The sequence below is a fragment of the Oncorhynchus clarkii genome, chromosome 26 (assembly GCF_045791955.1).
Source record: "Oncorhynchus clarkii lewisi isolate Uvic-CL-2024 chromosome 26, UVic_Ocla_1.0, whole genome shotgun sequence".
NCBI lineage: Eukaryota > Metazoa > Chordata > Actinopteri > Salmoniformes > Salmonidae > Oncorhynchus > Oncorhynchus clarkii.
This window is the reverse complement of record NC_092172.1, coordinates 43,684,650-43,711,103: the sequence shown is the minus strand read 5'-3', so window position 1 is coordinate 43,711,103 and position 26,454 is coordinate 43,684,650. Positions and strand designations below refer to the sequence as shown.

The 26,454-nt window shown below is 46.1% G+C and overlaps 1 protein-coding gene across 3 annotated transcripts in view; it reads right to left on the bottom strand.

Annotated features, from left to right (window-relative positions):
• LOC139384444 (aminopeptidase N-like) overlaps positions 1-26,454 on the bottom strand; it is a 77,708-nt gene that overhangs the window by 7,690 nt on the left and 43,564 nt on the right. For 2 of the 3 annotated variants that reach the window (XM_071129209.1, XM_071129210.1), the window contains 8 exons: positions 21,134-21,210; positions 11,880-12,013; positions 11,729-11,784; positions 11,583-11,624; positions 11,369-11,474; positions 3,373-3,464; positions 3,021-3,131; positions 2,600-2,767 (listed from right to left, as the gene is read on the bottom strand). In XM_071129209.1, the coding sequence (XP_070985310.1) occupies positions 2,600-2,767; positions 3,021-3,131; positions 3,373-3,464; positions 11,369-11,474; positions 11,583-11,624; positions 11,729-11,784; positions 11,880-12,013; positions 21,134-21,210 (786 nt within the window). Of the gene's footprint in view, positions 1-2,599; positions 2,768-3,020; positions 3,132-3,372; positions 3,465-11,368; positions 11,538-11,582; positions 11,625-11,728; positions 11,785-11,879; positions 12,014-21,133; positions 21,211-26,454 lie in introns of all 3 variants that reach the window. The other variant, XM_071129208.1, reaches the window with a different exon arrangement.

The following is a 26,454-nucleotide window of genomic DNA, read 5'->3' as shown; positions in this document are numbered from 1 at the left end:
AAAGACACACAGCTGTAATCGCTCTTAGATATTTACCCATTAAGACACACAGCTGTAATCACTCTTAGAGATTTACCCATAAAGACACACAGCTGTAATCGCTCTTAGAGACCCATAAAGACACACAGCTGTAATCACTCTTAGATATTTACCCATAAAGACACACAGCTGTAATCACTCTTAGATATTTACCCATAAAGACACACAGCTGTAATCACTCTTAGAGACCCATAAAGACACACAGCTGTAATCGCTCTTAGAGACCCATAAAGACACACAGCTGTAATCACTCTTAGATATTTACCCATAAAGACACACAGCTGTAATCGCTCTTAGATATTTACCCATAAAGACACACAGCTGTAATCGCTCTTAGAGACCCATAAAGACACACAGCTGTAATCACTCTTAGATATTTACCCATAAAGACACACAGCTGTAATCGCTCTTAGAGACCCATAAAGACACACAGCTGTAATCACTCTTAGAGACCCATAAAGACACACAGCTGTAATCACTCTTAGATATTTACCCATAAAGACACACAGCTGTAATCACTCTTAGAGACCCATAAAGACACACAGCTGTAATCGCTCTTAGATATTTACCCATTAAGACACACAGCTGTAATCACTCTTAGAGATTTACCCATAAAGACACACAGCTGTAATCGCTCTTAGAGACCCATAAAGACACACAGCTGTAATCACTCTTAGATATTTACCCATAAAGACACACAGCTGTAATCACTCTTAGATATTTACCCATAAAGACACACAGCTGTAATCACTCTTAGAGACCCATAAAGACACACAGCTGTAATCGCTCTTAGAGACCCATAAAGACACACAGCTGTAATCACTCTTAGATATTTACCCATAAAGACACACAGCTGTAATCGCTCTTAGATATTTACCCATAAAGACACACAGCTGTAATCGCTCTTAGAGACCCATAAAGACACACAGCTGTAATCACTCTTAGATATTTACCCATAAAGACACACAGCTGTAATCACTCTTAGATATTTACCCATAAAGACACACAGCTGTAATCGCTCTTAGAGACCCATAAAGACACACAGCTGTAATCACTCTTAGATATTTACCCATAAAGACACACAGCTGTAATCGCTCTTAGATATTGACCCATAAAGACACACAGCTGTAATCGCTCTTAGATATTTACCCATAAAGACACACAGCTGTAATCGCTCTTAGAGATTTACCCATAAAGACACACAGCTGTAATCACTCTTAGATATTTACCCATAAAGACACACAGCTGTAATCACTCTTAGAGACCCATAAAGACACACAGCTGTAATCACTCTTAGATATTTACCCATAAAGACACACAGCTGTAATCACTCTTAGAGATTTACCCATAAAGACACACAGCTGTAATCGCTGCCAAAGATGATTCTAACATGCATTGACTCAGGGGTGTGAATACTTTTGTAAATGATTGTGTGTTTATGGGTGAGAAACAAATATAAATCTTTAATCCATTTTGAATTCTGTCTGTAACAACAACATGTGGACGAAGGGGTATGAATACTCTCTGAAGGCACATGATGAGAAAGAGGAAATCTCTACCTATCAATTCATGCAAATATATCCCCTGTCTCATTCCCAATCTGTCCACTAGATAGCAGTAGGAGATCACATGACATGTCTTAGCCACTTGAAACCAGTTGCATCTGTTTTGGGTAGTGAGTGAGTCACTGCGCCAAAATGACTGCCATCTTAAAATGACCCTTTCGAGTTACAGAGTGAAACATCTCCAAATAACACTTAGACAGGTGAGGACACGTGTCTTTTCCTGTTGTAAACCAGTGAGACGGATCAACACGTGGAGGATGAATACACTGATGATGTGGACGGAGAAGGGAATGCATTGCTTTACAGTGACCATCAGGGTGGACCCTTTCCATGCAGACTAAACCTTGGCACTTTTTTATGACATCACCAGCAGTAAGATTTGAGTTTCCAAAAAGACAGCTTTCACTTTCTATGTTCAGACAACAAATAAACTAATTAGTTGTTACCGGGTCCAAAACAACGGCTCAGAGTTGAACAGGATAAAGGTCTAGCGTCACTCCAACTTAAGTGTTGTGTGGTTTGGTTCACGAAACCAGACCTTTTCTTCAACAAAACACAAGATGAAGTGGTTCTGAGTGTTAGCTCCTGCTGAGGATTCTGTACCTACCTGTTCAGCAGGGACCTTAGTACAGACCAGGGAGGACCTCAGCTTGGCAGCCTCTGTACCTACCTGTTCAGCAGGGACCTTAGTACAGACCAGGGAGGACCTCAGCTTGGCAGCCTCTGTACCTACCTGTTCAGCAGGGACCTTAGTACAGACCAGAGAAGACCTCAGCTTGGCAGCCTCTGTACCTACCTGTTCAGCAGCCATGGAACCTTAGTACAGGCCAGGGAGGACCTCAGCTTGGCAGCCTCTGTACCTACCTGTTCTGCAGGGACCTTAGTACAGACCAGAGAAGACCTCAGCTTGGCAGCCTCTGTACCTACCTGTTCAGCAGCCATGGGACCTTAGTACAGGCCAGGGAGGACCTCAGCTTGGCAGCCTCTGTGCCTACCTGTTCAGCAGCCATGGGACCTTAGTACAGGCCAGGGAGGACCTCAGCTTGGCAGCCTCTGTGGCTACTGTGGCATTCTTGAACATCTGCCAGGCGAAGTCCCATTCCTCCACCCCTCCTGCTGCGATAGCGTTACAGTACACCGTTTTCTTCAGGTTGGGGTGAATCCTGTCAATAAAGAGTTGCATAAACACAAAATCAGCATCATTGAAGAGAAGGAAAACAATCACGTTAACTCTAAACATCCTTAGGGTTGCCAAATTCTGCTATATTTACCATAATTACCAGTTGGAGGAGTCCCGGTTTTCCTACTTATTCCTTCCTGATTCCAGGAATCCTTCAGCTGGGATTTCTGGTAAACCTGGGAATTTTGGGAAAGACCCAGGATATGGAAACCCAAATAATTGTGCTTCGTACTCACGGGTTGTGGTCTGGGTTCAGCATCCACTCTCTGAACCAATCGCTGGTGAGAACCCTGCAGCGCTCCACTCCCATTCGACACGCAAAGGATATGGCGTTGATCTGGTTGTATCTGAGAGATAGGAGAGACAAGAGGGACATGGCTGTGGAACGGCTCACAACACATTATGGTAATATCTAAGGGTTCATCCTAAATAGCACCCTATTCCCTATGTAGTGCACTCCTTTTGAAAACAGACCGATAATGTGTATTTACTGTTGTAAGAGAAGCGACAGAAAGATATATTTACAAATACAATTATGTATCTTAATTGGTTTAAAATAACATTTCATTTGAAAAGCAGAGTTGTTACTGGTCGTTGTGTCCAGTGGGGACTCTGGTCCAATCAACCGTTATGGTCCTGAAGTACTCAAACAGGGGGGTGATCTGCATCTTCAGGTAACCCTGGGAGACAAACAGTATGAACCAATCAGACCTGTTGTTTCAGGTAACCCTGGGAGACAAACAGTATGAACCAATCAGACCTGTTGTTTCAGGTAACCCTGGGAGACAAACAGTATGAACCAATCAGACCTGTTGTTTCAGGTAACCCTGGGAGACAAACAGTATGAGCCAATCAGACCTGCTGTTTCAGGTAACCCTGGGAGAACTACAGTATGAACCAATCAGACCTGTTGTTTCAGGTAACCCTGGGAGACAAACAGTATGAACCAATCAGACCTGTTGTTTCAGCTAAGCCTGGGGGAAGTACAGTATGAACCAATCAGACCTGTTGTTTCAGCTAAGCCTGAGAGAACAGCACTGAATGTTGTTAGTTCTTTGTTATGTCCTCTATGTAGATCTTTGTTATGTCCTCTATGTCCTCTATGTTGATCTTTGTAGATCTTTGTTATGTCCTCTATGTTGATCTTTGTTATGTCCTCTATGTTATGTCCTCTATGTTGATCTCTGTTATGTCCTCTATGTTGATCTTTGTTATGTCCTCTATGTTGATCTTTGTAGATCTTTGTTATGTCCTCTATGTCCTCTATGTTGATCTTTGTAGATCTTTGTTATGTCCTCTATGTTGATCTTTGTTATGTCCTCTGTGTTGATCTTTGTTATGTCCTCTATGTTGATCTTTGTTATGTCCTCTGTGTTGATCTTTGTTATGTCCTCTATGTTGATCTTTGTTATGTCCTCTATGTTGATCTTTGTTATGTCCTCTATGTTGATCTTTGTTATGTCCTCTATGTAGATCTTCGTTATGTCCTCTATGTTGATCTTTGTTATGTCCTCTATGTTGATCTTTGTTATGTCCTCTATGTTGATCTTTGTTATGTCCTCTATGTTGATCTTTGTTATGTCCTCTGTGTGTTGTTGTTGATCTTTATGTCCTCTATGTTGATCTTTGTTATGTCCTCTATGTTGATCTTTGTTATGTCCTCTATGTAGATCTTCGTTATGTCCTCTATGTTGATCTTTGTTATGTCCTCTATGTTGATCTTTGTTATGTCCTCTATGTTGATCTTTGTTATGTCCTCTATGTTGATCTTTGTTATGTCCTCTGTGTGTTGTTGTTGATCTTTATGTCCTCTATGTTGATTTTTGTTATGTCCTCTATGTTGATCTTTGTTATGTCCTCTGTGTGTTGTTGTTGATCTTTATGTCCTCTATGTTGATCTTTGTTATGTCCTCTGTGTGTTGTTGTTGATCTTTATGTCCTCTATGTTGATCTTTATGTCCTCTATGTTGATCTTTATGTCCTCTATGTTGATCTTTGTTATGTCCTCTGTTGATCTCTGTTATGTCCTCTATGTTGATCTTTGTTATGTCCTCTATGTTGATCTTTGTTATGTCCTCTATGTTGATCTTTGTTATGTCCTCTGTTGATCTCTGTTATGTCCTCTATGTTGATCTTTGTTATGTCCTCTATGTTGATCTTTGTTATGTCCTCTATGTTGATCTTTGTTATGTCCTCTATGTTGATCTTTGTTATGTCCTCTGTTGATCTTTGTTATGTCCTCTATGTTGATCTTTGTTATGTCCTCTATGTTGATCTTTGTTATGTCCTCTGTGTGTTGTTGTTGATCTTTATGTCCTCTATGTTGATCTTTGTTATGTCCTCTATGTTGATCTTTGTTATGTCCTCTGTGTTGATCTTTGTTATGTCCTCTATGTTGATCTTTGTTATGTCCTCTGTGTTGATCTTTGTTATGTCCTCTGTGTTGATCTTTGTTATGTCCTCTATGTTGATCTTTGTTATGTCCTCTGTGTGTTGTTGTTGATCTTTATGTCCTCTATGTTGATCTTTGTTATGTCCTCTATGTTGATCTTTGTTATGTCCTCTATGTTGATCTTTGTTATGTCCTCTGTGTGTTGTTGTTGATCTTTATGTCCTCTATGTTGATCTTTGTTATGTCCTCTGTGTTGATCTTTGTTATGTCCTCTATGTTGATCTTTGTTATGTCCTCTGTGTTGATCTTTGTTATGTCCTCTGTGTGTTGTTGTTGATCTTTATGTCCTCTATGTTGATCTTTGTTATGTCCTCTGTGTTGATCTTTGTTATGTCCTCTGTGTTGATCTTTATGTCCTCTGTGTTGATCTTTGTTATGTCCTCTGTGTTGATCTTTGTTATGTCCTCTATGTTGATCTTTGTTATGTCCTCTGTGTTGATCTTTGTTATGTCCTCTGTGTGTTGTTGTTGATCTTTATGTCCTCTATGTTGATCTTTGTTATGTCCTCTGTGTTGATCTTTGTTATGTCCTCTGTGTTGATCTTTGTTATGTCCTCTATGTTGATCTTTGTTATGTCCTCTGTGTTGATCTTTGTTATGTCCTCTGTGTTGATCTTTGTTATGTCCTCTATGTTGATCTTTGTTATGTCCTCTATGTTGATCTTTGTTATGTCCTCTATGTTGATCTTTGTTATGTCCTCTGTGTGTTGTTGTTGATCTTTATGTCCTCTATGTTGATCTTTGTTATGTCCTCTATGTTGATCTTTGTTATGTCCTCTGTGTGTTGTTGTTGATCTTTATGTCCTCTATGTTGATCTTTGTTATGTCCTCTATGTTGATCTTTGTTATGTCCTCTGTGTGTTGTTGTTGTTGATCTTTGTCATTTTCTCATGCACTACAACCATAACCAATAATAGCAGTGTTTCACGATTGTCATCAGCCTCCAGTATTCCAGAGAACATAATAATCTGATTATATTGTGGTTGTATTAGCCCATGAGACAAATAATGACATGTTGTAAGTTGTTCTATGTCATTTTCTTACGTACGAAAACTATGTTCGGTTAAAGATGATACTAGAGCTTCATGTCTGTCACTAGAGGCCAATATTTCAGACTATAACATATTATTACTATAGTATATTGTATATTGGACCCCAGATAGTCCAAGATGGCGTAGCAGTAGGACGTGTTGTCGTGTCGTGTCCCTTGTATATATCGTTTGTTTTCGGGTTTTTTTCTTCACATATCTTTAAAACTTTTTGCTGAACCTCAACTTCTTCTAAATACTCTCCTGCAACCCGCCTCACCCAACGTAGCTATTTTTCCTAAAGTATTTATATTTACTTCGGATCTGGAACCCCTCAACTGAAGCTAGCCAACTAACTACCAGCTTCAGCAAAACATTGCTAGCGGTCTTCAGCTAACCGGTCATCAGCTAACCTTTAGCTCGGAAAGCTCTCGCCAGTTCGAACAACGCGACTCTAACCAGAGCATAACGGACCTATTTATTATTTTATTTTTATTTTTCATCCCCGGATTCCCATCGCAAACGGAACATTTTGAGCTCCTGGGCTACAATATCCAGACCCACGACCGGTCCATCGATGTCACCGCATGAAGAGGAATAAACAGACTCCCCCCATCGCGACGTCCCCAAAGGCTAACTCTCTAGCCCTTGCTATCTCCTTGCTTGCAAATTCGGCCTGCTAACTGCTAGCTTGTTTAGCCCGGTCCGCTAACTGCTACCGTGTTTAGCACCGTCTACTAACTGTTAGCTTGTTAGCACAGGCCTGCTAACCGTCTGAATCGCCGCGTCCCAAACACTCACTGAACCCATATTTACTTTCTATCCCTTTTAGATTTTTAATTTGTTTATACCTTCCGGTAACCTGCCTCACCCAATGTGATACGGAACCGCTATTATCTTTACATTTTTAGAACACACTCAAGAACCTCCAGAAGCTAACCAGCTAACTGGCTACAAGCTATTTAGTCATTGTTAGTTTTCTAACCTGGATAACACTCGCCAGTCCAGCTTCCCTGCCCCATCCACCGCTGCCCCTTGGACACTGATCACTTGGCTACATAGCTGATGCATGCTGGACTGTCCATTAATCACGGTAATCCATTCTGCTTGTTTATGTTTTATCTGTCGGCCCCAGCCGCACTTAGGCTCTGTGTGTAGTTAATCCAACCCTCTCTGCCTAATCAATCGTCATTCTACCTGCTGTTGTTGTGCTAGCTGATTAGCTGTTGTTGTCTCACCTACTGTTTTAGCTAGCTCTCCCAATTCAACACCTGTGATTACTGTATGCCTCGCTGTATGTCTCTCTCAAATGTAAATATGCCTTGTATACTGTTGTGCAGGTTAGTTATCATTGTTTTAGTTTACAATGGAGCCCCTAGTTCCACTCTTTATACCCCTGATACCTCCTTTGTCCCACCCCCCACACATGCGGTGACCTCACCCATTACAACCAGCATGTCCAGAGATACAACCTCTCTCATCATCACCCAGTGCCTGGGCTTACCTCCGCTGTACCCGCACCCCACCATACCCCTGTTTGCGCATTATGCCCTGAATATATTCTACCATGCCCAGAAACCTGCTCCTCTTATTCTCTGTCCCCAACGCCCTAGGCGACCAGTTTTGATAGCCTTCAGCCGCACCCTCATACTACTCCTTCTCTGTTCCGCGGGTGATGTGGAGGTAAACCCAGGCCCTGCATGTCCCCAGGCACCCTCATTTGTTGACTTCTGTGATCGAAGCCTTGGTTTCATGCATGTCAACATCAGAAGCCTCCTCCCTAAGTTTGTCTTACTCACTGCTCTAGCACACTCTGCTAACCCTGATGTCCTTGCCGTGTCTGAATCCTGGCTCAGGAAGGCCACCAAAAATTCTGAGATTTCCATACCCAACTATAACATCTTCCGTCAAGATAGAACTGCCAAAGGGGGAGGAGTTGCAGTCTACTGCAGAGATAGCCTGCAAAGTAATGTCATACTTTCCAGGTCCATACCCAAACAGTTCGAACTACTAATTTTGAAAATTACTCTCTCCAGAAATAAGTCTCTCACTGTTGCCGCCTGCTACCGACCCCCCTCAGCTCCCAGCTGTGCCCTGGACACCATTTGTGAATTGATCGCCCCCCATCTAGCTTCAGAGTTTGTTCTTTTAGGTGACCTAAACTGGGATATGCTTAACACCCCGGCAGTCCTACAATCTAAGCTAGATGCCCTCAATCTCACTCAAATCATCAAGGAACCCACCAGGTACAACCCTAACTCTGTAAACAAGGGCACCCTCATTGACGTCATCCTGACCAACTGGCCCTCCAAATACACCTCCGCTGTCTTCAACCAGGATCTCAGCGATCACTGCCTCATTGCCTGTATCCGCTACGGAGCCGCAGTCAAACGACCACCCCTCATCACTGTCAAACGCTCCCTAAAACACTTCTGTGAGCAGGCCTTTCTAATCGACCTGGCCCGGGTATCCTGGAAGGACATTGACCTCATCCCGTCAGTTGAGGATGCCTGGTCTTTCTTTAAAAGTAACTTCCTCACCATTTTAGATAAGCATGCTCCGTTCAAAAAATGCAGAACTAAGAACAGATATAGCCCCTGGTTCACTCCAGACCTGACTGCCCTCGACCAGCACAAAAACATCCTGTGGCGGACTGCACTAACATCGAATAGTCCCCGCGATATGCAACTGTTCAGGGAAGTCAGGAACCAATACACACAGTCAGTCAGGAAAGCTAAAGCCAACTTCTTCAGGCAGAAGTTTGCATCCTGTAGCTCCAACTCCAAAAAGTTCTGGGACACTGTGAAGTCCATGGAGAACAAGAGCACCTCCTCCCAGCTGCCCACTGCACTGAGGCTAGGTAACACGGTCACCACCGATAAATCCATGATTATCGAAAACTTCAACAAGCATTTCTCAACGGCTGGCCATGCCTTTCGCCTGGCTACTCCAACCTCGGCCAACAGCTCCCCCCCCTCGCAGCTACTCGCCCAAGCCTCTCCAGGTTCTCCTTTACCCAAATCCAGATAGCAGATGTTCTGAAAGAGCTGCAAAACCTGGACCCGTACAAATCAGCTGGGCTTGACAATCTGGACCCTCTATTCCTGAAACTATCCGCCGCCATTGTCGCAACCCCTATTACCAGCCTGTTCAACCTCTCTTTCATATCGTCTGAGATCCCCAAGGATTGGAAAGCTGCCGCAGTCATCCCCCTCTTCAAAGGGGGCGACACCCTGGACCCAAACTGTTACAGACCTATATCCATCCTGCCCTGCCTATCTAAGGTCTTCGAAAGCCAAGTCAACAAACAGATCACTGACCATCTTGAATCCCACCGTACCTTCTCCGCTGTGCAATCTGGTTTCCGAGCCGGTCACGGGTGTACCTCAGCCACGCTCAAGGTACTAAACGATATCATAACCGCCATTGATAAAAGACAGTACTGTGCAGCCGTCTTCATAGACCTTGCCAAGGCTTTCGACTCTGTCAATCACCGTATTCTTATCGGCAGACTCAGTAGCCTCGGTTTTTCGGATGACTGCCTTGCCTGGTTCACCAATTACTTTGCAGACAGAGTTCAGTGTGTCAAATCGGAGGGCATGCTGTCCGGTCCTCTGGCAGTCTCTATGGGGGTGCCACAGGGTTCAATTCTCGGGCCGACTCTTTTCTCTGTATATATCAATGATGTTTCTCATGCTGCGGGCGATTCCCTGATCCACCTCTACGCAGACGACACCATTCTATATACTTCTGGCCCGTCCTTGGACACTGTGCTATCTAACCTCCAAACGAGCTTCAATGCCATACAGCACTCCTTCCGTGGCCTCCAACTGCTCTTAAACGCTAGTAAAACCAAATGCATGCTTTTCAACCGTTCGCTGCCTGCACCCGCACGCCTGACCAGCATCACCACCCTGGATGGTTCCGACCTTGAATATGTGGACATCTATAAGTACCTAGGTGTCTGGCTAGACTCTAAACTCTCCTTCCAGACCCATATCAAACATCTCCAATCGAAAATCAAATCAAGAGTCGGCTTTCTATTCCGCAACAAAGCCTCCTTCACTCACGCCGCCAAACTTACCCTAGTAAAACTGACTATCCTACCGATCCTCGACTTCGGCGATGTCATCTACAAAATTGCTTCCAACACTCTACTCAGCAAACTGGATGCAGTTTATCACAGTGCCATCCGTTTTGTCACTAAAGCACCTTATACCACCCACCACTGCGACTTGTATGCTCTAGTCAGCTGGCCCTCGCTATATATTCGTCGCCAGACCCACTGGCTCCAGGTCATTTACAAGTCCATGCTTGGTAAAGCTCCGCCTTATCTCAGTTCACTGGTTACGATGGCAACACCCATCCGTAGCACGCGCTCCAGCAGGTGTATCTCACTGATCATCCCTAAAGCCAACACCTCATTTGGCCGCCTTTCGTTCCAGTTCTCTGCTGCCTGTGACTGGAACGAATTGCAAAAATCGTTGAAGTTGGAGACTTTTATCTCCCTCACCAACTTCAAACATCTGCTATCTGAGCAGCTAACCGATCGCTGCAGCTGTACATAGTCTATTGGTAAATAGCCCACCCATTTTCACCTACCTCATCCCCATACTGTTTTTATTTATTTATTTTTCTGCTCTTTTGCACACCAATATCTCTACCTGTACATAACCATCTGATCATTTATCACTCCAGTGTTAATCTGCATAATTGTAATTATTTGCCTACCTTCTCATGCCTTTTGCACACAATGTATATATAGACTCCCCTTTTTTCTACTGTGTTATTGACTTGTTAATTGTTTACTCCATGTGTAACTCTGTGTTGTCTGTTCACACTGCTATGCCTTATCTTGGCCAGGTCGCAGTTGCAAATGAGAACTTGTTCTCAACTAGCCTACCTGGTTAAATAAAGGTGAAATAAAATAAAAATAAAAAATTTAGGGTAGCAGAATTACAGTAACCTTTTAAAACATTCCCGGGTTTTACAGGGAATCTGTCATCCTTCTAACAGGATTTCTGGAAAACCAGGAGAATTTGGGACGACGACAGATCTTTTGCAACTGTAAATGAATGATATATCATATTATAGTGAGAACCCACCTGTAGCACCCCGTATGCCTGTCCACGGTCGAACATGAGGATATAGTAGTTGAGATTCCTGAGAGCTGACTCCCAGGGGATGTAGTCTCTCTCCTGAGACAGGTACCTGGTAATATATAATATAAGAACTGACTCCCAGGGGACGGAGTCTCTCTCCTGAGACAGGTACCTGGTAATGTATCATCTGTATAGTAGAATATATTACTCTAGTTACCTGGTGGTCCTCAGAGCTAATGTCGTGTTGATCACCTTGGCCCTGGAAACACACAACAATATGACAGCACAACTGCATCAGCTTCCAGCTTCCACACAGTTCACCAGGTAATACAGTAGGTGGGGGGGAGTAAGAAATAGCTTTACCTGGCCAGATTGAAGGCATCATCCACTATTTGAGCTCTGTTAATTAAAGGAATGACCTGCACACAGAAGTTCTGATGTTACATTGCGTCATATGGAATCATATTCTGATAGGTAGTATCCACATAAGATTGGATTAATAACGTATACTGACCGTGTGGTCTGTGGTGAGCTGGTTGAGGAGTCGTTCCCAGTTGTCCATGTCGTAGTTAACCCTGTAATAGCCAGACACATTGAGGTTGGCCAGAACCCACTCAGATCCTGCTGTTGTCATGGGAGGGTGTCTGTCTGTTGGAGGAAAGCAACACACTGGTCACAGAAAGGCAACATTCTGCCAGATTTTACAAAATTCACTGGTTTTCCAGAATATCCTGGTTAGAGGATTCCCTGACTTCCCACTAATTCCCAAGTAATTCCATGAAAACACCAACCACGATTTATGGAAAACAGGCACTTTTTGGGAAAGTTACCATCATTTTGCAACCTTGGTCTCAAGTTAGGATTCAACACAGAACTTCCTGTTACGATGAACAATAACATGACCTGGCCATGTCCATTAGTCCAGGGACATCTCCACTGATACCCATGGACCTGTTCATTAGTCATTAGTCCAGGGACATCTCCACTGATACCCATGGACCTGTCCATTAGTCATTAGTCCAGGGACATCTCCACTGATACCCATGGACCTGTTCATTAGTCCAGGGACATCTCCACTGATACCTAAGGACCTGTTCATTAGTCATTAGTCCAGAGACATCTCCACTGATACCCATGGACCTGTCCATTAGTCATTAGTCCAGGGACATCTCCACTGATACCCATGGACCTGTTCATTAGTCTAGGGACATCTCCACTGATACCCATGGACCTGTTCATTAGTCCAGGAACATCTCCACTGATACCCATGGACCTGTCCATTAGTCATTAGTCCAGGGACATCTCCACTGATACCCATGGACCTGTTCATTAGTCCAGGGACATCTCCACTGATACCCATGGACCTGTTCATTAGTCATTAGTCCAGGGACATCTCCACTGATACCCATGAGCCTGTTCATTAGTCATTAGTCCAGGAACATCTCCACTGATACCCATGGACCTGTCCATTAGTCATTAGTCCAGGGACATCTCCAATGATACCCATGGGCCTGTTCATTAGTCATTAGTCCAGGGACATCTCCACTAATACCCATGGACCTGTTCATTAGTCCAGGGACATCTCCACTGATACCCATGGACCTGTTCATTAGTCCAGGGACATCTCCACTGATACCTATGGGCCTGTTCATTGGTCATTAGTCCAGAGACATCTCCACTGACACCCATGGACCTGTCCATTAGTCATTAGTCCAGGGACATCTCCACTGATACCCATGGACCTGTCCATTAGTCAATAGTCCAGGGACATCTCCACTGATACCCATGGGCCTGTTCATTAGTCATTAGTCCAGGGACAACTCCACTGATACCCATGGACCTGTCCATTAGTCATTAGTCCAGGGACATCTCCACTGATACCCATGGACCTGTTCATTAGTCCAGGGACATCTAAACTGATACCCATGGACCTGTTCATTAGTCATTAGTCCAGGGACATCTCCACTGATACCCATGGGCCTGTTCATTAGTCATTAGTCCAGGAACATCTCCACTGATACCCATGGACCTGTCCATTAGTCATTAGTCCAGGGACATCTCCAATGATACCCATGGGCCTGTTCATTAGTCATTAGTCCAGGGACATCTCCACTGATACCCATGGACCTGTTCATTAGTCCAGGGACATCTCCAATAATACCCATGGACCTGTTCATTAGTCATTAGTCCAGGGACATCTCCACTGATACCCATGGACCTGTTCATTAGTCATTAGTCCAGGGACATCTCCACTGATACCCATGGACCTGTTCATTAGTCATTAGTCCAGGGACATCTCCACTGATACCCATGGACCTGTTCATTAGTCCAGGAACATCTCACCTGATACCCATGGACCTGTTCATTAGTCATTAGTCCAGGGACATCTCCACTGATACCCATGGACCTGTCCATTAGTCCAGGGACATCTCCACTGATACCCATGGACCTGTTCATTAGTCATTAGTCCAGGGACATCTCCACTGATACCCATGGACCTGTCCATTAGTCATTAGTCCAGGAACATCTCCACTGATACCCATGGACCTGTCCATTAGTCATTAGTCCAGGGACATCTCCAATGATACCCATGGACCTGTCCATTAGTCCAGGGACATCTCCACTGATACCCATGGACCTGTTCATTAGTCATTATTCCAGGGACATCTCCACTGATACCCATGAGCCTGTTCATTAGTCATTAGTCCAGGAACATCTCCACTAATACCCATGGACCTGTTCATTAGTCCAGGGACATCTCCACTGATACCCATGGACCTGTTCATTAGTCCAGGGACATCTCCACTGATACCCATGGGCCTGTTCATTAGTCATTAGTCCAGGAACATCTCCACTGATACCCATGGACCTGTCCATTAGTCATTAGTCCAGGGACATCTCCAATGATTCCCATGGGCCTGTTCATTAGTCATTAGTCCAGGGACATCTCCACTGATACCCATGGACCTGTTCATTAGTCCAGGGACATCACCACTGATACCCATGGACCTGTTCATTAGTCATTAGTCCAGGGACATCTCCACTGATACCCATGGGCCTGTTCATTAGTCATTAGTCCAGGGACATCTCCACTGATACCCATGGACTTGTTCATTAGTCCAGGGACATCTCCACTGATACCTATGGGCCTGTTCATTGGTCATTAGTCCAGAGACATCTCCACTGACACCCATGGACCTGTCCATTAGTCATTAGTCCAGGGACATCTCCACTGATACCCATGGACCTGTTCATTAGTCCAGGGACATCTCCACTGATACCCATGGACCTGTTCATTAGTCATTAGTCCAGGGACATCTCCACTGATACCCATGAGCCTGTTCATTAGTCATTAGTCCAGGAACATCTCCACTGATACCCATGGACCTGTCCATTAGTCATTAGTCCAGGGACATCTCCAATGATACCCATGGGCCTGTTCATTAGTCATTAGTCCAGGGACATCTCCACTAATACCCATGGACCTGTTCATTAGTCCAGGGACATCTCCACTGATACCCATGGACCTGTTCATTAGTCCAGGGACATCTCCACTGATACCTATGGGCCTGTTCATTGGTCATTAGTCCAGAGACATCTCCACTGACACCCATGGACCTTTCCATTAGTCATTAGTCCAGGGACATCTCCACTGATACCCATGGACCTGTCCATTAGTCAATAGTCCAGGGACATCTCCACTGATACCCATGGGCCTGTTCATTAGTCATTAGTCCAGGGACAACTCCACTGATACCCATGGACCTGTCCATTAGTCATTAGTCCAGGGACATCTCCACTGATACCCATGGACCTGTTCATTAGTCCAGGGACATCTAAACTGATACCCATGGACCTGTTCATTAGTCATTAGTCCAGGGACATCTCCACTGATACCCATGGGCCTGTTCATTAGTCATTAGTCCAGGAACATCTCCACTGATACCCATGGACCTGTCCATTAGTCATTAGTCCAGGGACATCTCCAATGATACCCATGGGCCTGTTCATTAGTCATTAGTCCAGGGACATCTCCACTGATACCCATGGACCTGTTCATTAGTCCAGGGACATCTCCACTAATACCCATGGACCTGTTCATTAGTCATTAGTCCAGGGACATCTCCACTGATACCCATGGACCTGTTCATTAGTCATTAGTCCAGGGACATCTCCACTGATACCCATGGACCTGTTCATTAGTCCAGGAACATCTCACCTGATACCCATGGACCTGTTCATTAGTCATTAGTCCAGGGACATCTCCACTGATACCCATGGACCTGTCCATTAGTCCAGGGACATCTCCACTGATACCCATGGACCTGTTCATTAGTCATTAGTCCAGGGACATCTCCACTGATACCCATGGACCTGTCCATTAGTCATTAGTCCAGGAACATCTCCACTGATACCCATGGACCTGTCCATTAGTCATTAGTCCAGGGACATCTCCACTGATACCCATGGACCTGTCCATTAGTCATTAGTCCAGGAACATCTCCACTGATACCCATGGACCTGTCCATTAGTCATTAGTCCAGGAACATCTCCACTGATACCCATGGACCTGTTCATTAGTCATTATTCCAGGGACATCTCCACTGATACCCATGAGCCTGTTCATTAGTCATTAGTCCAGGAACATCTCCACTAATACCCATGGACCTGTTCATTAGTCCAGGGACATCTCCACTGATACCCATGGACCTGTTCATTAGTCCAGGGACATCTCCACTGATACCCATGGACCTGTTCATTAGTCATTAGTCCAGGGACATCTCCACTGATACCCATGGGCCTGTTCATTAGTCATTAGTCCAGGAACATCTCCACTGATACCCATGGACCTGTCCATTAGTCATTAGTCCAGGGACATCTCCAATGATTCCCATGGGCCTGTTCATTAGTCATTAGTCCAGGGACATCTCCACTGATACCCATGGACCTGTTCATTAGTCCAGGGACATCACCACTGATACCCATGGACCTGTTCATTAGTCATTAGTCCAGGGACATCTCCACTGATACCCATGGGCCTGTTCATTAGTCATTAGTCCAGGGACATCTCCACTGATACCCATGGACCTGTTCATTAGTCCAGGGACATCTCCACTGATACCTATGGGCCTGTTCATTGGTCATTAGTCCAGAGACATCTCCACTGACACCCATGGACCTGTCCATTAGTCATTAGTCCAGGGACATCTCCACTGATACCCATGGACCTGTTCATTAGTCCAGGGACATCTCCACTGATACCCATGGACCTGTTCATTAGTCATTAGTCCAGGGACATCTCCACTGATACCCATGGGCCTGTTCATTAGTCATTAGTCCAGGGACATCTCCACTGATACCCATGGACCTGTTCATTAGTCCAGGGACATCTCCACTGATACCCATGGGCCTGTTCATTGGTCATTAGACCAGAGACATCTCCACTGACACCCATGGACCTGTCCATTAGTCATTAGTCCAGGGACATCTCCAATGATACCCATGGGCCTGTTCATTAGTCATTAGTCCAGGGACATCTCCACTGATACCCATGGACCTGTTCATTAGTCCAGGGACATCTCCACTAATACCCATGAACCTGTTCATTAGTCATTAGTCCAGGGACATCTCCACTGATACCCATGGACCTGTTAATTAGTCATTAGTCCAGGGACATCTCCACTGATACCCATGGACCTGTTCATTAGTCCAGGAACATCTCACCTGATACCCATGGACCTGTTCATTAGTCATTAGTCCAGGGACATCTCCACTGATACCCATGGACCTGTCCATTAGTCCAGGGACATCTCCACTGATACCCTTGGACCTGTTCATTAGTCATCTAGTCCCATGGGACATCTCCACTGATACCCATGGACCTGTTCCTGTTCATTAGTCATTAGTCCAGGGACATCACTGATACTCACCTGATACCCATGGACCTGTTCATTCGTCATTAGTCCAGGGACATCTCCACTGATACCCATGGACCTGTCCATTAGTCCAGGGACATCTCCACTGATACCCATGGACCTGTTCATTAGTCATTAGTCCAGGGACATCTCCACTGATACCCATGAGCCTGTTCATTAGTCATTAGTCCAGGAACATCTCTACTGATACCCATGGACCTGTCCATTAGTCATTAGTCCAGGGACATCTCCAATGATACCCATGGACCTGTCCATTAGTCCAGGGACATCTCCACTGATACCCATGGACCTGTTCATTAGTCATTAGTCCAGGGACATCTCCACTGATATCCATGAGCCTGTTCATTAGTCATTAGTCCAGGAACATCTCCACTAATACCCATGGACCTGTTCATTAGTCCAGGGACATCTCCACTGATACCCATGGACCTGTCCATTAGTCCAGGGACATCTCCACTGATACCCATGGACCTGTTCATTAGTCATTAGTCCAGGAACATCTCACCTGATACCCATGGACCTGTTCATTAGTCATTAGTCCAGGGACATCTCCACTGATACCCATGGACCTGTCCATTAGTCCAGGGACATCTCCACTGATACCCATGGACCTGTTCATTAGTCATTAGTCCAGGGACATCTCCACTGATACCCATGAGCCTTTTCATTAGTCATTAGTCCAGGAACATCTCCACTGATACCCATGGACCTGTCCATTAGTCATTAGTCCAGGGACATCTCCACTGATACCCATGGACCTGTTCATTAGTCATTAGTCCAGGGACATCTCCACTGATACCCATGGACCTGTCCATTAGTCCAGGGACATCTCCACTGATACCCATGGACCTGTTCATTAGTCATTAGTCCAGGGACATCTCCACTGATACCCATGAGCCTGTTCATTAGTCATTAGTCCAGGAACATCTCCACTGATACCAATGGACCTGTCCATTAGTCATTAGTCCAGGGACATCTCCAATGATACCCATGGACCTGTCCATTAGTCCAGGGACATCTCCACTGATACCCATGGACCTGTTCATTAGTCATTAGTCCAGGGACATCTCCACTGATATCCATGAGCCTGTTCATTAGTCATTAGTCCAGGAACATCTCCACTAATACCCATGGACCTGTTCATTAGTCCAGGGACATCTCCACTGATACCCATGGACCTGTTCATTAGTCCAGGGACATCTCCACTGATACCTATGGGCCTGTTCATTGGTCATTAGTCCAGAGACATCTCCACTGACACCCATGGACCTGTCCATTAGTCATTAGTCCAGGGACATCTCCACTGATACCCATGGACCTGTCCATTAGTCAATAGTCCAGGGACATCTCCACTGATACCCATGGGCCTGTTCATTAGTCATTAGTCCAGGAACATCTCCACTGATACCCATGGACCTGTCCATTAGTCATTAGTCCAGGGACATCTCCAATGATTCCCATGGGCCTGTTCATTAGTCATTAGTCCAGGGACATCTCCACTGATACCCATGGACCTGTTCATTAGTCCAGGGACATCTCCACTGATACCCATGGACCTGTTCATTAGTCATTAGTCCAGGGACATCTCCACTGATACCCATGGGCCTGTTCATTAGTCATTAGTCCAGGGACATCTCCACTGATACCCATGGACCTGTTCATTAGTCCAGGGACATCTCCACTGATACCTATGGGCCTGTTCATTGGTCATTAGTCCAGAGACATCTCCACTGACACCCATGGACCTGTCCATTAGTCATTAGTCCAGGGACATCTCCACTGATACCCATGGACCTGTTCATTAGTCCAGGGACATCTCCACTGATACCCATGGACCTGTTCATTAGTCATTAGTCCAGGGACATCTCCACTGATACCCATGGGCCTGTTCATTAGTCATTAGTCCAGGGACATCTCCACTGATACCCATGGACCTGTTCATTAGTCCAGGGACATCTCCACTGATACCCATGGGCCTGTTCATTGGTCATTAGTCCAGAGACATCTCCACTGACACCCATGGACCTGTCCATTAGTCATTAGTCCAGGGACATCTCCAATGATACCCATGGGCCTGTTCATTAGTCATTAGTCCAGGGACATCTCCACTGATACCCATGGACCTGTTCATTAGTCCAGGGACATCTCCACTAATACCCATGGACCTGTTCATTAGTCATTAGTCCAGGGACATCTCCACTGATACCCATGGACCTGTTCATTAGTCATTAGTCCAGGGACATCTCCACTGATACCCATGGACCTGTTCATTAGTCCAGGAACATCTCACCTGATACCCATGGACCTGTTCATTAGTCATTAGTCCAGGGACATCTCCACTGATACCCATGGACCTGTCCATTAGTCCAGGGACATCTCCACTGATACCCATGGACCTGTTCATTAGTCATTAGTCCAGGGACATCTCCACTGATACCCATGAGCCTGTTCATTAGTCATTAGTCCAGGAACATCTCCACTGATACCCATGGACCTGTCCATTAGTCATTAGTCCAGGGACATCTCCAATGATACCCATGGGCCTGTTCATTAGTCATTAGTCCAGGGACATCTCCACTAATACCCATGGACCTGTTCATTAGTCCAGGGACATCTCCACTGATACCCATGGACCTGTTCATTAGTCCAGGGACATCTCCACTGATACCTATGGGCCTGTTCATTGGTCATTAGTCCAGAGACATCTCCACTGACACCCATGGACCTGTCCATTAGTCATTAGTCCAGGGACATCTCCACTGATACCCATGGACCTGTCCTTTAGTCAATAGTCCAGGGACAACTCCACTGATACCCATGGACCTGTCCATTAGTCATTAGTCCAGGGACATCTCCACTGATACCCATGGACCTGTTCATTAGTCCAGGGACATCTCCACTGATACCCATGGACCTGTTCATTAGTCATTAGTCCAGGGACATCTCCACTGATACCCATGGGCCTGTTCATTAGTCATTAGTCCAGGAACATCTCCACTGATACCCATGGACCTGTCCATTAGTTATTAGTCCAGGGACATCTCCAATGATACCCATGGGCCTGTTCATTAGTCATTAGTCCAGGGACATCTCCACTGATACCCATGGACCTGTTCATTAGTCCCGGGACATCTCCACTAATACCCATGGACCTGTTCATTAGTCATTAGTCCAGGGACATCTCCACTGATACCCATGGACCTGTTCATTAGTCATTAGTCCAGGGACATCTCCACTGATACCCATGGACCTGTTCATTAGTCCAGGAACATCTCACCTGATACCCATGGACCTGTTCATTAGTCATTAGTCCAGGGACATCTCCACTGATACCCATGGGCCAGTTCTTTAGTCCAGGAACATCTGCACTGATACCCATGGACCTGTTCATTAGTCCAGGGACATCTCCACTGATACACATGGACCTGTCCATTAGTCATTGGTCCAGGGACATCTCCACTGATACCCATGGACCTGTTCATTAGTCCAGGGACATCTCCACTGATACCCATGGACCTGTCCATTAGTCATTAGTCCAGGGACATCTCCACTGATACCCATGGACCTGTCCATTAGTCATTAGTCCAGGGACATCTCCACTGATACCCATGGACCTGTACATTAGTCCAGGGACATCTCAACTGATACCCATGGACCTGTCCATGAGTCATTAGTCCAGGGACATCTCAACTGATACCCATGGACCTGTCCATTAGTCATTAGTCCAGGGACATCTCCACAGATACCCATGGACCTGTACATTAGTCCAGGGACATCTCCACTGATACCCATGCAGGACTTCATTTGACACAAACACTGGCATTAGAAATACCTGTTTCCTGAAGAAGCCAGTGTTGCTCTCTCTCAACTCCTCCCTTCATCCATTTGATGGGGACCAACCAGGTGTAACTAAGAAGACATGGGAACAGGATGGTCAGGTGACTGAATTAAATATGATTTGGGGGTTTATCATCATGCTGCAGGGGGTGAACTAACTGCCTTGCTGCAGGGGGTTAACTAACTGCCTTGCTGCAGGGGGTTGGTTAACTGCCTTGTTGCAAGGGGTTGGTTAACTGCCTTGCTGCAGGGGGTTAACTAACTGCCTTGCTGCAGGGGGGTGGTTAACTGCCTTGCTGCAGGGGGTGAACTAACTGCCTTGCTGCAGGGGGTGAACTAACTGCCTTGCTGCAGGGGGTGAACTAACTGCCTTGCTGCAGGGGGTTAACTAACTGCCTTGCTGCAGGGGTTGGTTAACTGCCTTGCTGCAGGGGGTTAACTAATTGCCTTGCTGCATTGGGTTTATTAACTGCCTTGCTGCAGGGGGTTGGTTAACTGCCTTGCTGCATGGGGTTGGTTAACTGCCTTGCTGCATGGGATTGGTTAACTGCCTTGCTTCAGGAGGTTAACTAACTGCCTTGCTGCAGGGGGTTAACTAACTGCCTTGCTGCAGGGGGTTAACTAACTGCCTTGCTGCAGGGGGTTAACTAACTGCCTTGCTGCAGGGGGTTAACTAACTGCCTTGCTGCAGGGGGTTAACTAACTGCCTTGCTGCAGGGGGTTAACTAACTGCCTTGCTGCAGGGGGTTAACTAACTGCTTTGCTGCAGGGGGTGCACTAACTGCCTTACTGCAGGGGGTTAACTAACTGCCTTGCTGCAGGGGGTTAACTAACTGCCTTGCTGCAGGGGGTTAACTAACTGCCTTGCTGCAGGGGGTTAACTAACTGCCTTGCTGCAGGGGGTTAACTAACTGCCTTGCTGCAGGGGGTTAACTAACTGCCTTGCTGCAGGGGGTTAACTAACTGCTTTGCTGCAGGGGGTGCACTAACTGCCTTACTGCAGGGGGTTAACTAACTGCCTTGCTGCAGGGGGTTAACTAACTGCCTTGCTGCAGGGGTTTTATTAACTAACTGCCTTGCTGCAGGGGTTTTATTAACTAACTGCCTTGCTGCAGGGGTTTTGTTAACTAACTGCCTTGCTGCAGGTGGTTAACTAACTGCCTTGCTGCAGGGGTTTTGTTAACTAACTGCCTTGCTGCAGGGGGTTAACTAACTGCCTTGCTGCAGGGGGTTAACTAACTGCTTTGCTGCAGGGGGTGCACTAACTGCCTTACTGCAGGGGGTTAACTAACTGCCTTGCTGCAGGGGGTTAACTAACTGCCTTGCTGCAGGGGGTTAACTAACTGCCTTGCTGCAGGGGGTTAACTAACTGCTTTGCTGCAGGGGGTGCACTAACTGCCTTACTGCAGGGGGTTAACTAACTGCCTTGCTGCAGGGGGTTAACTAACTGCCTTGCTGCAGGGGTTTTATTAACTAACTGCCTTGCTGCAGGGGTTTTGTTAACTAACTGCCTTGCTGCAGGGGTTTTGTTAACTAACTGCCTTGCTGCAGGGGTTTTGTTAACTAACTGCCTTGCTGCAGGGGTTTTGTTAACTAACTGCCTTGCTGCAGGTGGTTAACTAACTGCCTTGCTGCAGGGGGTTGGTTAACTGCCTTGCTGCAGGGGTTTTGTTAACTAACTGCCTTGCTGCAGGGGTTTGTTAACTAACTGCCTTGCTGCAGGTGGTTAACTAACTGCCTTGCTGCAGGGGGTTGGTTAACTGCCTTGCTGCAGGGGGTTAACTAACTGGCTTGCTGCAGGGGGTTAACTAACTGCCTTGCTGCAGGGGGTTGGTTAACTGCCTTGCTGCAGGGGGTTGGTTAACTGCCTTGCTGCAGGGGGTTAACTAACTGCCTTGCTGCAGGGGGTTAACTAACTGCCTTGCTGCAGTGGGTTGGTTAACTGCCTTGCTTTTGGGGTTTAGCTGGCTTGGTGTTGGGGGTTATTTGCCTTGCTGTTGGGGGTTAACTGCCTTGCTGTTGGGGGTTAACTGCCTTGATGTTGGGGGTTAACTGCCTTAACTGAACTTCCGGCGCCGACAGAGATGGCCGCCTCGCTTCGCGTTCCTAGGAAACTATGCAGTTTTTTTTTTTTTTTTACGTGTTATTTCTTACATTAGTACCCCAGGTCATCTTAGGTTTCATTACATACAGTCGAGAAGAACTACTGAATATAAGAGCAGGGTCAACTCAACATCAGTACGACCAAGAATATGACTTTCGCGAAGCGGATCCTGTGTTCTGCCTTTCACCCAGGACAACGGAATGGATCCCAGCCGGCGACCCAAAAAAACGACTTCGTAAAAGAGGGAAACGTAGCGGTCTTCTGGTCAGACTCCGGAGACGGGCACATCGTGCACCACTCCCCAGTATACTTCTCGCCAATGTCCAGTCTCTTAACAACAAGGTTGATGAAATAAGAGCAAGGGTAGCATTCCAGAGGGACATCAGAGACTGTAACGTTCTTTGCTTCACGGAAACATGGCTCACTGGAGAGACGCTATCGGAGTCGGTGCAGCCAGCTGGTTTCTCCACGTATCGCGCCGACAGAAACAAACATCTTTCTGGTAAGAAGAGGGGCGGGGGCGTATGCCTTATGGCTAACGAGACGTGGTGTGGTCACAAAAGCATACAGGAACTCAAGTCCTTCTGTTCACCTGATTTAGAATTCCTCACAATCAAATGTTGACCGCATTATCTACCAAGGGAATTCTCTTTGATTATAATCACAGCCGTATATATTCCCCCCCAAGCAGAAACATTGATGGCTCTGAACAAACTTTATTTGACTCTTTGCAAACTGGAATCCATACATCCTGAGGCTGCATTCATTGTAGCTGGGGATTTTAACAAGGCTAATCTCAAAACAAGACTCCCTAAATTGTATCAGCATATCGATTGCGCAACAAGGGCTGGCAAAACCTTGGATCACTGCTATTCTAACTTCCGCGACGTATATAAGGCCCTGCCCCGCCCTCCTTTCGGAAAAGCTGACCACGACTCCATTTTGTTGATCCCTGCCTACAGACAGAAACTAAAACAAGAATCTCCCACGCTGAGGTCTGTTCGCTGGTCCGATCAATCTGATTCCACACTCCAAGACTGCTTCCATCACGTGGACTGGGATATGTTTCATATTGCGTCAGACAACAACATTGACGAATACGCTGATTCGGTGTGCGAGTTTATTAGAACGTGCGTTGAAGATGTCGTTCCCATAGCAACGATTAAAACATTCCCAAACCAGAAGCCGTGGATTGATGGCAGCATTCGCGTGAAACTGAAAGGGCATTGCTTTTAATCAGGGCAAGGTGACCGGTAACATGACCAAATACAAACAGTGTAGCGATTCCCTCCGCAAGGCAATCAAACAAGCTAGGCGTCAGTATAGAGACAAAGTAGAATCTCAATTCAACGGCTCAGACACAAGAGGTATGTGGCAGGGTCTACAGTCAATCACGGATTACAAAAAGAAAACCAGCCCCGTCACGGACCAGGATGTCTTGCTCCCAGGCAGACTAAATAACTTTTTTGCCCGCTTTGAGGACAATACAGTGACACTGACACGGCCTGCAACCAAAACATGCGGCCTCTCCTTCACTGCCGCCGAGGTGAGTAAAACATTTAAACGTGTTAACCCTCGCAAGGCTGCAGGCCCAGACGGCATCCCCAGCCGCGCCCTCAGAGCATGCACAGACCAGCTGGCTGGTGTGTTTACGGACATATTCAACCAATCCCTATCCCAGTCTGCTGTTCCCACATGCTTCAAGAGGGCCACCATTGTTCCTGTTCCCAAGAAAGCTAAGGTAACTGAGCTAAACGACTACCGCCCCGTAGCACTCACTTCCGTCATCATGAAGTGCTTTGAGAGACTAGTCAAGGACCATATCACCTCCACCCTACTTGACACCCTAGACCCACTCCAATTTGCTTACCGCCCTAATAGGTCCACAGACGATGCAATCTCAACCACACTGCACACTGCCCTAACCCATCTGGACAAGAGGAATACCTATGTGAGAATGCTGTTCATCGACTACAGCTCGGCATTTAACACCATAGTACCCTCCAAGCTCGTCATCAAGCTCGAGACCCTGGGTCTCGACCCCGCCCTGTGCAACTGGGTACTGGACTTCCTGACGGGCCGCCCCCAGGTGGTGAGGGTAGGCAACAACATCTCCACCCCGCTGATCCTCAACACTGGGGCCCCACATGGGTGCGTTCTGAGCCCTCTCCTGTACTCCCTGTTCACCCATGACTGCGTGGCCACGCAAGCCTCCAACTCAATCATCAAGTTTGCGGACGACACAACAGTGGTACCAACAACGACGAGACGGCCTACAGGGAGGATGTGAGGGCCCTCGGAGTGTGGTGTCAGGAAAATAACCTCACACTCAACGTCAACAAAACTATGGAGATGATTGTGGACTTCAGGAAACCGCAGAGGGAACACCACCCTATCCACATCGATGGAACAGTAATGGAGAGGGTAGCAAGTTTTAAGTTCCTCGGCATACACATCACGGACAAACTGAATTGGTCCACCCACACAGACAGCATCGTGAAGAAGGCTTCAGGAGGCTGAAGAAATTCGGCTTGTCACCAAAAGCACTCACAAACTTCTACAGATGCACAATCGAGAGCATCCTGGCGGGCTGTATCACCGCCTGGTACGGCAACTGCTCCGCCCACAACCGTAAGGCTCTCCAGAGGGTAGTGAGGTCTGCACAACGCATCACCGGGGGAAAACTACCTGCCCTCCAGGACACCTACACCACCCGATGTCACAGGAAGGCCATAAAGATCATCAAGGACATCAACCACCCGAGCCACTGCCTGTTCACCCCGCTATCATCCAGAAGGCGAGGTCAGTACAGGTGCATCAAAGCTGGGACCGAGAGACTGAAAAACAGCTTCTATCTCAAGGCCATCAGACTGTTAAACAGCCACCACTAACATTGAGTGGCTGCTGCCAACACACTGACTCAACTCCAGCCACTTTAATAATGGGAATTGATGGGAAATGATGTAAAATATATCACTAGCCACTTTAAACAATGCTACCTAATATAATGTTTACATACCCTACATTATTCATCTCATATGTATACATATATACTGTACTCTATATCATCTACTGCATCTTTATGTAATACATGTATCACTAGCCACTTTAACTATGCCACTTTGTTTACATACTCATCTCATATGTATATACTGTACTCGATATCATCTACTGTATCTTGCCTATGCCGCTCTGTACCATCACTCATTCAT